At 43.1% G+C, this 12482-nt stretch overlaps 1 protein-coding gene across 1 annotated transcript; it reads left to right on the top strand.

The window, feature by feature from the left end:
* Positions 1 to 8486: 8486 nt before the first annotated feature.
* Positions 8487 to 9272, top strand: LOC142176211 (uncharacterized). The gene has a single exon (XM_075243331.1). It carries the CDS (start codon positions 8487 to 8489, stop codon positions 9270 to 9272), a length of 786 nt encoding a protein of 261 aa, XP_075099432.1.
* Positions 9273 to 12482: the final 3210 nt, after the last annotated feature.

Raw genomic sequence — 12482 nt, 5'->3', positions numbered from 1 at the left:
TTATGCTATTCTTGATTGTCATGCCAAGACCGTGATATTGGCTATGCCACGATTACCGCAGTTAGAATGGAAAGGTACCTTAGATTATACTTCCAACAGAGTTATTTCATTTCTTAAAGGTCAACGAATGGTTGAGAAGGGGTGTGACGCGTATCTAGCTTATGTGAGAGATGTCACTATTGATACCCTTAAAGTTGAGTCAGTCCCAGTAGTGAGGAATTCCCCAGATGTATTCCCAGCTGATCTTCCAGGCATGCCGCCCGACAGAGATATCGACTTTGGTATTGATTTGTTACCGGGCACTCATCCATCTCTATTTCTCCATATCGTATGGCTCCTCCTGAGCTGAAGGAGTTGAAGGAACAATTATAGGAATTGCTTGATAAGGGCTTCATTCAACCCAGTGTGTCACCTTGGGGTGCCCCAATCTTGTTTGTGAAGAAGAATGATGGTTTTATGCATATGTGTATTGATTATCGCCAGTTGAACAAAGTTACAGTGAAGAACCGGTATCCACTACCTCGTATTAATGACATATTTGAGTAACTACATGGTGCCAGAGTTTTTTCCAAGATTGACTTGTGTTCACGCTATCATCAGTTGAAGATTCAGGAGCCAGATATCCCAAAGACTACTTTCAGGATTCGATATGGTCACTACGAGTTCCTTGTGATGTGATTTGGGCTGACCAACGGCCCAGCAACATTTATGCATTTGATGCACATTGTATTCTAGTCCTATCTTGGCTCGTTCATCATTGTGTTTATTGATAGCATTATGGTGTACTCCCGGAGTCGGGGGGAGCATGAGCAACACTTGAGGACGTACTTCAGACCTTGAGAGAAAAGAAGTTATATACAAAATTCTCAAAGTGTGAGTTCTGGTTAGACTCAGTGGCATTTTTGGTCACGTAGTGTCGAGTGAGGGGATTAAGGTGGATCCGAAGAATGTTAAAACAGTGTAGAGTTGGCCTAGACTGTCCTCAGCTACGGAGATCCAGAGTTTTCTTGGTTTGGCGGGATATTACTATTGATTTTTTGAGGGTTTCTCATCTATTGCAGAACCTATGACCAGGCTGACCCAGAAGGGTGCTCCATTCAGGTGGACGGAGGAGTGTGAGGAGAGATTTGAAAAGTTCAAGATAGATTTGACTACAGCTCAAGTATTGGTATTGCCTACAGGTTTGGGGTCTTATACTATATATTGTGATACGTTGCGGGTTGGTCTCGTCGCGGTGTTGATCTAACACTGTAGGGTGATTGCCTACGCATCTAGACAACTAAATGTGCATGAAAAGAACTATCATATCAACTACCTTGAGTTAACCGCGATTGTTCATGCCTTGAAGATTTGGCGACACCTATTTGTATGGTGTCCCTATGAGATCTACAGTGATCACTAGAGTTTGCAGCATATGTTCAAGCAAAAGTATCTTAAGGATTATGATATTATCATTATATACCATCCCGGAAGGCCAATGTGGTGGCTGATTCCTTGAGTCGCAGGGCGGAGAGTTTGGGGGAGCTTACCATATCTACCAACAGCAGAGAGGACGTTGGCATTAGATGTTCAGGCCTTGGCCAACCAGTTTGTTAGATTGGATATTTCTGAGCCGAGTCGAGTTCTGGATAGTATGGTCTCTAGTCTTCTCTTTAAGATCGTATTAGGGAGAGTCAGTGTGATGACCCCCATCTGCTTGTCCTTAATGACACTGTTCAGCACGGTGATGCTAAGGAGGTCACTATTGGAGATTATGGTGCATTGAGTATGCAAGGCAAGCTATGTGTGCCCAATGTAGATGATTTGCCTGAGTTGATTCTCTAGGAGGCTCACAGTTTGCGGTACTCCATTCATCCCGGTGCCATGAAAATGTATCAGAACTTGAGGCAGCATTATTGGTGAAGGAGAATGAAGAAGGACATAGTATAATATATAGCTCGGTGTCTAAATTACCAATAGGTGAAGTATGAGCATCAACGACCAGATGGGTTGATTCAGAAGTTAGAGATTTCCGAGTGAAAATGGGAGCGGATCACTATGGATTTTGTTGTTGGGCTTCCATAGACTCAGTTGAAGTTTGATGCATTCTGGGTGGTTATGGATAGACTGACCAAGTCAGCTCATTTTATTCCTATGATGACTACCTATTTTTCTGAGCAGCTAGCTCGAGTGTATATCCACGAGATTGCCAGGCTTCATGGTGTACCGGTGTGTATCATCTCTGACCAGGGTACGCAGTTTACATCGCGGTTCTTGAGGGCCTTATAGTATGAGTTAGGTACTCGGGTTGAGTTGAGTACATCATTTCACCCTCAGATGGACGGACAGTCTGAACGCACTATTCATATACTGGATGATATGCTCCATGATTGTGTGATGGAGTTTGGAGGTTCTTGGGATCAGTTCCTGCCACTTGTGGAGTTTGCCTACAACAACAATTATCAGTCGAGAATTCAGATGGCACCGTATGAGGCTTTATATGGTAGACGGTGTCGATCTATAATAGGTTGGTTCGAGATGGGCAAGGCTAGGCTACTGGGTACAGACTTGGTTCAAGATGCTTTGGAGATGGTTAAGGTGATTCAGGATCAACTCCGCACAGTCCAGTCTAGTTAGAAGTGTTATGCAGATCAGAAGGTTCACGATGTTGCATTCATGGTTGGAGAGCGGGTCTTGCTGAAGGGTTTCGCTCATGAAGGGTTTCATGAGGTTCGGGAAGAAGAGCAAGCTGAGCCAAAGGTTTATTGGCCCATTCGAGGTGTTAAGGCGAGTTGGGAAGGTTGCTTATGAGCTTGCCTTGCCTTTATTCTAGCAAGAGTTCATCTGGTATTCCATGTTTCTATGCTCCTAAAGTATCACCGCGATCCATCTCATGTGTTGGATTTCAACTTAGTCCAATTGGACAAGGATCTATCTTATGTTGAGGAGCCGGTGGCTATTTTAGACAAGCAGGTTCGAAAGCTGAGGTCAAAGAACATTGCTTCAGTGAAGGTTCAGTAGAGGGGTCAGCCAACCGAGGAGGCAACTTGGGAGACCGAGCATGATATGCATAGCCGTTATCCTCATCTTTTTACCACTTCAGGTATGTCTCTATGCTTGTTCAAGGACGAAAAATTGTTTTAAGAGGGGGAGGATGTAACTACCCGGCAGTTGTTTTGAGAGTAATAGCCCAGATCCCCTATTTACTGCTTTCCCTATGTCTTTTTCTACTTATGTGACTTGCTAGGAGGTTCTGTTCTTAGTATCGGAGTGATTTGGGACACTTCGTCCTTAAAATAGAAGCTTAAGTTCTAGGATTTTGACCGTAGTTAGAACTGTGTGAAGACGACTCCAGTAGGGAGTTTCGTCGGCTCTGTTAGCTCCGTTGGGTGATTTTGGACTTAGGAGCGCGTATGTATTGTATTTTGGAGGTTTGTAGCTGAATTAGGCTTGAAATGGCAAAAGTTGATTTTGTGGGAAGTTTGATCGGAAATGAACTTTTTGATATTGGGGTCGGATTCCGATTCCAGAAGTTGGAGTAGGTCCGTAATGTCGAATATGACTTATGTGCAATTTGGGGTCAATCGGATGTGTTTTGATAGGTTTCGGCTTTGATTGTAGAAGTTTGATGTTTCAAAGTTTATTAAATTTGGATTAGTGGGTGATTTGTAATTTTGTTGTTTTTTGATGTCTTTTGAGGGCTCAACTAAGTGCGTATGGTGTTTTAGGACTTGTGGGTATCTTTGGTTGAGGTCACGGGAGCCTCAAGTCGATTTCGAATGGTTAACGGATCGAATTAGAAGTTGGAGGAATGGCTAAAGCATTGCAGCTTTTGGTGTAATTGCACATGCGATGAGGTTGACCGTAGGTGCGGACTCGCACGTGCGGGAAAAGCAATGCGGGTGCGGTTTGGAGAAGCTTGGTTTGTGGACGCAGGTGCGAGATTAGGACTGTAGAAGCGGAGTCGCTTCTGCGGAAGATGGAATGCAGAAGCGGAAGGCCTGGGACTTGAGGATCGCAGGAGCGGAAAAATATCCACAGGAGCGGGTGCGCAAGTACGGCCCATTCCTCGTAGAATCTTGGACTTCAGTTAAGTCTGCACCTGCAATGGTTTTTCCGCTACTGCAGAACCGCAGAAGCAGTGAAACCCTCGCAGAAGAGAGATCGGTGGCAGAAAAAAGGAGGGTTTTATCCCATTCTTCATTTTTGGATTTTGAGAGCTCGGATTTGGGCGATAATTTGAAGGAATTTCAGAGGGAGTTATTGGGTTACGATTCTTAACTCATTTATGGTTATAATTCATTAATTTATAGTTGATTTCATCATTTAATTGAGGATTTGGGTTGAGCAATTTGGGGGGAAAGTTGGAAAGTTATTCAACTAAATTTTTGAGTTTTGATTAGAATTTTGATATCGGATTTGGATAATTTTGGTACGAGTGAACTCGTGGGTAAAAGGGTGTTCGTATTTTGTGACTTTCACCCGATTCCGAGATGTGGGTCTGGGTCACCTTTTTGTGGCGATTTTTTAATTTCTTGCTAAAGTCTTGATTTCCTTAATTAGACTAGTTTATTATAGTTATATTTATGGCATGTAATTGCTTTTGGCTAGATTTGGGTCATTCAGAGTCGGAAAATCGTGGAAAAGATATTCGTACTGGTTGATTGAGATTGGCTCAAGGTAAGTGACTTGCCTAACCTCGTATGGGGGAAGTCCCATTAAGATTTGGTACTGTTATGATACTTCTATGATATATGAGTACGTGAGGTGACGAGTGCGTACACATGCTATTTATTGTAAAATCCAGTTTTTACTGAGTAGTAACCTGTTCATCTTAATTGAGTTATACTAGCATGTCTAGTTATCCTGTTTAGCCTAATATCGCATGTTTACGTGTCTTAAATGCTTTTTTGAAATTTGTGCAGCATGCTTAGTTGATTTCCTGTTTTTCCTTTATTTGTATCAGTCTTATTTGTAGGATTCTAGTTGTTAATTATTGTATTCATCGATTCCGAGTTGTGTGTTTATTTTGGGACTACGAGGCGGTACCTCAGGAGATTCCCCTGTATATTTACTTTTGAGACTAAGAGGCAGTACCTCGGGAGATCTCCCTACATATTTACTTTTGCGACTACGAGGCTGTACCTCGGGAGATCGCCTTGCATATTTACTTTTGGGACTACGAGACAGTATCTCGAGAGATCCCCTACTGTGTTATCCTTGTGTGTTGTATGATAATAGGCTATATAGTTGTTATTTACACCATAATTGCCCATGCTTTGTTGTTGTTTATAATGTAAGTTGCCAATAAAATGCTTCAATTAATGCTATTTGGTTTTGCAGGGAATATAAGATGTGAGAAAGCAACATGAAGTGTTTAGAGGCAATAACGTGAAGAAAACACCCACTCAAGAAGTACCCAAACACAAAAGAGCAAAAAGAGAAGGAACGCGGAGATAAAAAGGCCCAGCATACTCACCGCGGTTTCCACCGCGGTCCGCGCCGCGGTTGGAGTCAGTGTTCTCCGCAGTCAGCGGCGACATATTCACAGTCCAGAAATTTAAGGGGCCAAAGTGTCAATTCGGGAAAGCATTTGTAAAACCCTTATAAGATGTAGGAAACTCGCCCAAGAAAGAGGAGGCTTATTTTGAGATTACTTTTCCAAGAAGAACAAGTGTGAGAGATCATCCAAAACATCATAGTTCTTATTCTCTTCTATTTTTCTTGCAATTTTCCATTATGAATATTTTCGTAATTTATTCTTACGTTTTCATGAGTAGCTAAATACTTAAATCTAAGGTTTTGGTGAAACCCATTGGGGATGACTTGGTTGTTATATTAATATAGTTTGAATTGGTTGTTAATCTCTATTTGTTCATCTACGTTTTGATTGTGGTTAGTTGAAAGGGCCCTCAATTATCCGTTCCTATTTATTATGTATCTTCTTGAGAGAGAGTGCATATTTAGATAGTTGTTTGAACAACATCACTCCCGGAGTATAGACGAGAGTCATAACCGAGGGTTTAGAGATTAGATTAGAGATAACGATACCTCGGGTGCAATCTAAAAGAACGGTAATGTGAATCTAGCTAGCGTAGCTTGAGAGAGTGCGTCTAGTAAATTATCATAATTGCTTGAGAGAGATTTATGATAGTCGGAGAGTTCTTGATTGATAGAGACAACTAAGGCATCGCTATAAGAAACGTACAACCAAGGAAATCACCAACGGGGGAAACCATTACCTTAGACCTTATTCCAACTGTTTACACATCAAGCATAGTTAATTTTCAGCTGTTAATTATTTTCAGACTTTAGTTATTAGAAATATCATCAATTGTGAATTACAAGTTTGGGGAAATCGATTCTGTGAATTTAGTAAATCCGTCAAAAGTAATTGATAGGTTAATTCTCTATGGTTCGACTCTGGGCAGAATTACTCAGATTATATTTGCTACGTCCGTGTGTGTCTTTGTATAAGGCATAGTTTGATGTTATCAAATTTTGGCACCGTTGCCGGGGAATTAACGGTGTTATCAATTACAATTGAGAGAAGTACAAAAATTCTAAGTGTAGTCAGTTTTCTCTATACCCAATCTTTTCATTGAAATTCTAACGTTTGAACTCTTGTGGAAAGCAGGTGTATGCCTAGAAGTTCTTCGAGGACTGGAGAACTGCTAGAAGGACTCTCATACCCCGAGAAAAAATTCAGGGCATTGAACCGTGCCAACAAAAGACTTCAACAATCTCAACAATCACACCAACTCGAATTTGACATGGGTGACGTAGATAACGCCAACGAAAACGTCAGGAATGAGCCAACTGACATAAATGTCAGAAGGGTGGCACCTCTTGTGCCCGAAGCTGCACTTTATGACTGGGCACGACCCACAATTGATAATCTGGCCACTGCCATAGCTGTGCCCGCAATTCAAGCGGAGACATTCCAGATCACCAACAACATGCTGCATATGCTGCAGAATAAATGACTGTTCTCCGGGTCACACATTGAAGACCCGCAACAACACTTGAAGAATTTTTTTGTCAATTTGTATGACCCAAAGGTAGCCAAATGCAACTCCGGAAGCTATCAAGCTGTTGCTGTTTCCATTCTCGGTAACCGGGGAAGCTCAGACTTAGCTAAATTCGCTCCCTATCAGCTCTATTACCACCTGGGAGGAATTAGTCAAGCAATTCCTGAACAAGTTCTATCTGCCTAACAAGACTGCAAAACAGATTGATGACATATTGCAGTATAAGCAGCAACCCTCTGAGTCCTTGCAAGAAACTTGGGAAAGATTTAAAGGGATATTAGTGAAGTGTCCTCACCGTGGCATTCCAGACCAGATGCTCGGCCAGAGATTCTACATGGGGCTAGCTGACAATTTGAAAGCAAATGTGGATGCGTCAGTTGGAGGTGCATTTTTAAGTAAAACATTCACTGAGTGCAAAATCCTTCTTGATAAGATGTCACAAAATTCGGGGTGGATGACTAGAGGTACAACACTGGCACCCATAGTGCATTCAGTTCCTCTTGACCCAAATAATTCGCATGTAGAGAACATGGCCACACTCATGACCCAGATGAGCATATTGACAAAGAAGATTGATGAGATGGGTACAAAACAGGTGCACATTGTTGATACAACAAATGGGGGATTGTGTACACCTTGTATTAATCAGTCTTATGTGTGTTCATGGAGCGGAGAAGGTGAAAATCAAGGGGAAAGGGAAGATATGAATTATGTCAACAACTATGGGGGTCAGAGGCAAGGAGACAACAGTGGAGACCGTAGCAAAATCAGCAGTACGAGCCTAATATGCAGCAGCCTGGGGGTATGCACCCTCAAAACTAATTGGTGCCAGTACCATATCAGAAACCACAGGGCTATCCACAGCAAAATCAGCAACAATTGACATACCAACCAACCCCTCAGCAGCAAGATAACAACATGGTAGAAATCAGGGGTATGCTTCAACAACTCAATGAGACAAATAATAAAATGCAGGAAAAGTTGGCAGTGCATGATTCAACCATAAAGAATATTGAAACGCAGCTGGGTCAGCTATCCATGGCTTTGAACAACCGTCCTTAGGGAACTTTGCCTGCAGACACAAACATAAACCCCAAGGACCAAAACCTGAATTAGTTGATGGCAGTAAGTCTCCGGAATGAGAGAGATTTAGATAGAGAGCAGGAAATTGCACAAGCCAGCAAGGACACTACACCAACCACTCCAGTTCAATTAGAGGTAGAGGAACTAACAGAACTTACTGAAGTGGTGGTTGAGCAGAGTCAGGAGGAAAAAGGCAAAGAAAAGATGAATGAGCAAGTTGTAGAACAGGTGCCACCTCTTGTGCTAGAAAATTCTAACAGAGAGAAGCCAGCAAGCAATGCACAAAGGGTTATACCTGCACCCTTCCCTCAGATACTGTTCAAACAAAAGAAGGCAGACCAATATAAGAAGTTCATGGAGATGCTGCATCAAATTTAGTTGAATATTCCTTTGATGGATGCCTTGAGGGAGATGACCGGTTATGCTAAGATGATGAAAGATCTAATGTCACAGAAGTTTGATTTTCAGGATCTATCCACTGTAACTTTGACACAGACCTGCAACGCAGTGGTGACAAAACCGATGGCTCAAAAGATATCGGACCCAGGTAGCTTCACTATTCCATGCACAATTGGAAGTTATGTCTTTGCAAAGGCGTTGTGTGATTTGGGAGCCAGCATAAATCTGATGCCACTAGCTGTGTACACCAAACTGGGCATTGGTAGAGCTAGGACAACTTCGATGCTGCTACAGCTGGCTGACCGCACAGTGAAGAGGCCCACTGGTATTCTTGATAATTTGGTACAAGTGGGGAAATTCGTGTTCCCTGCAGACTTTGTTATCTTGGATTGTCAGGTGGATGAGGAGATGCCCCTTATTTTAGGGAGACCATTTTTAGCCACGGGGAGAGCACTGATCAATTGTGAAACTGGGGAATTAAAAATGAGATTCAACGATGAAGAAGTCATATTCAATGTTCAGCAATCTATGAGGAGACCTAGTGAATATACTAATTGCCCTCTAGTGGAAACAGTGGATGTAATCTTGCAAGAAGATGATATGACCCTAACTGTAAAAGATCCATTGGAGTCATGTCTGACGAATTTAGAAGAAATGGATGGTGAAGGGTTAGCTGAATGGGCCATGGCACTGGAAGGCCGAGGATTTTGGTCAAGGGAACCTCAGTTCGAGTCCCTTGAGCTAGAAAAAGGGCCACTCCTCCAGCAAAGCCATCAATAGAGGAACCACCCAAGTTGGAACTGAAGCCACTCCCAGATCACCTTAGGTATGTGTTCTTAGGCCCCGATTTGACCTTGCCTGTTATCATATCATCCGGTTTGTTAGATGTGCAGGTAGAATGGCTCATACAGGTACTGCATGAAACAAGACTGCCATTGGCTAGACCTTGGCAGACATAAAGGGTATCAGCCCAGCCTTCTGTATACATAAGATTCTCCTGGAAGAGGGGCATAGACCTTCCAGGGAACACCAGCGAAGACTGAACCCAAACATGAAAGAGGTTGTAAAGAAAGAAGTAATCAAATGGTTAGATGCGGGAATCATATTCCCCATCTCTAATAGTAATTGGGTCAGCCCTGTACAATGTGTGCCGAAAAAAGGGGGAATGACTGTCGTAAAAAATGAGAACAATGAGTTGATCTCAACTCGTACAGTCACAGGGTGGCGTATCTGCATGGATTACAGGAAATTAAACACAGCCACCCGAAAGGACCATTTCCCCTTACCTTTCATTGACCAAATGTTGGACAGGCTGGCTGGGCGATCGCACTTCTGTTTCTAGGATGGATATTCGGGGTACAATCAAATATCAATAACCCCCGAAGATAGAGAGAAAACGTCCTTCACCTGTCCGTATGACATCTTTGCCTTTCGGAGAATGCCTTTTGGGCTTTGCAATGCACCCATGACTTTTCAACGGTGCATGTTAGCCATCTTTACAGACATGGTGGAGGATATTATGGAGGTCTTTATGGATGATTTCTCCGTGGTGGGAGATTCATTCGAAAACTGTCTTCACAACTTAAGGAGAGTGCTTAAAAGATGTATGGATACAAACTTAGTGCTAAATTGGGAGAAGTGCCATTTTATGGTACACGAAGGTATAGTCCTGGGGCATCGAGTGTCCAGTAAAGGAATTGAGGCCGACCATGCTAAGGTTGATGTGATTGAGAAGTTACCAACGCCCACTTCAGTCAAGGCGGTGAGAAGTTTTCTTGGACACGCTGGGTTCTACCGGCGTTTCATAAAAGATTTTTCCAAAATTGCTAACCCATTATGCAAACTCTTTGAAAAAGGATCAGCCGTTTGTGTTTTCTAATGATTGCAGGTTGGCATTTGAGGAACTGAAGAAGAGATTGATCACTGCACCCATCATTGTTGCACCCAACTGGGAGCAACTATTTGATCTCATGTGTGATGCCAGCGACTATGCTATAGGAGAAGTCTTGGGGCAGCAAAAAGATAAGCTGATGTACCTAATTTACTATGCAAGCAGAACGCTAAGCGGTGCACAGCTCAATTACACAGTGACGGAGAAGGAGATGTTGGCGGTGGTGTTTACGTTTGACAAGTTCCGATCATATCTGATTGGTTCCAAGGTAATTGTATACACTGACCATGCAGCACTCAAGTACCTAATTGAGAAAAAGGAGTCTAAGTCGTGCCTGATTCGTTGGGTGCTACTGTTGCAAGAATTTGACCTCAAAATTCGTAACCGTAAGGGCACAGAAAATCAAGTCGCTGATCATCTATCGCGACTTGAAGGAGCTGAAAAATCAGTCGAGGTCGAAGAGATCCTGGAAACCTTTCCAAACGAGCAGCTGCTCGCAGCCAGTCTTGAGGATGCGCCATGGTATGCAGATTTTGCAAACTACCTGGCCTGCGGTATTGTTCCCTATGAACTTTCATCTGTCCAAAAGAAAAAATTTATCGTGATTTCCGCATGTATTATTGGGACGAGCCTTATTTGTTTAGAATCTGTGTTGATAATATGATTCGGAGGTGTGTCCCCGAGATAGAACAATCTTCTATTTTGCAGGCTTGTCACGTATCAGCATATGAAGGACATTTTGGAGGAGCCAGGACAGCTGCGAAAGTGCTAGAGGCCGGGTTCTTTTGGCCAACAGTGTTTGGAGATGCACACTTATGGGTGAAGGGCTGCGACGAATGTCAGCAAACCGGGAACATTTCCCGTCGCCATGAGATGCCCATGAACCCGATTAAAGAGGTAGAGGTGTTTGATGTTTGGGGGATTGACTTCATGGGCCCCTTCGTCAGCTCATTTGGTAATAAATACATACTTGTTGCTGTGGATTACATGTCTAAATGGATGGAAGCTGCAGCGTTGCCCACTAATGATGCAAGAGTGGTGATAGGTTTTGTGAAAAAGAATATATTCACCCGATTTGGGATACCAAGAGCGATCATCAGTGATGGAGACACTCACTTCTGTAACAGAGCCTTCGAGAAATTGCTTGCAAAGTATGATGTACGCCACAAGGTGGCTACCCCTTACCATCCGCAAACTAGTGGGCAGGTTAAAGTGTCCAACAGGGAGATAAAAAGTGTACTAACCAAGACGGTGAATGCCATACGAACTGATTGGGCAAAGAAGCTTGATGACGCACTCTGGGCCTATAGGACTGCGTTCAAAACACCAATAGGTATGTCACCGTACAAGTTGGTATTTGGGAAGGCATGTCACCTGCTTGTGGAGCTAGAACATCGAGCTTGGTGGGCACTGAAACAATTGAACATGGATCCCGAAGCAGTTGGACAAAATCGACTGACAAAGTTGCATGAGCTGGAAGAATTTAGATATCAAGCCTTTGAAAGCCTGAGGCTCTACAAGGATAGAATGAAGAAGATGCATGATAAGCACATTGTGGACAGAAATTTCAAACCCAGTGACAAGGTATTATTGTATAATTCAAGGCTGAGATTGTTTCCGGGTAAGTTAAAGTCCCGATGGTCAGGACCATTTAGAGTGGTGCAAATGTTCGCAAGTGGAACTGTTGAGATTGAATCAGAAGATAGGACAAACAACTTCTCAGTAAATGGGCAAAGATTGAAACATTACCTTGGAATAGCTGAAGAAAAAAGAAATACAGTGGTGATCAATTTGAAAGAACCCCAGTACGTGAATGAGGAGTGAAGGCTCAACCACTTGCGTCGTGCCGCAACGTTAAATCAGGCGCTGCGTGGGAGGCAACCCATGAATGTTGTAAGTGTAGTATGTAACTTTGTGTTTAGAAAAAAAAAAAAGGTTGCCAGCCGCGACCGCGGTCATCTGCCTGGCGACGTAAAGTCGTCGCGGTCGCGGCGTCGACCGCGGAAATTACTGAAGCATTGCAGTTCCTCCGCGACCATGGCTCGGACTGCGGTGTCGACGACGAGAGACTCTATCCCAAACCGCGACGCGCACCGCGG

The sequence above is a fragment of the Nicotiana tabacum genome, chromosome 22, assembly GCF_000715075.1.
Source record: "Nicotiana tabacum cultivar K326 chromosome 22, ASM71507v2, whole genome shotgun sequence".
In the NCBI taxonomy this organism is placed as follows: domain Eukaryota; kingdom Viridiplantae; phylum Streptophyta; class Magnoliopsida; order Solanales; family Solanaceae; genus Nicotiana; species Nicotiana tabacum.
The sequence above is the reverse complement of the archived record's forward strand: the minus strand, read 5'-3'. Positions and strand labels throughout refer to the sequence as shown.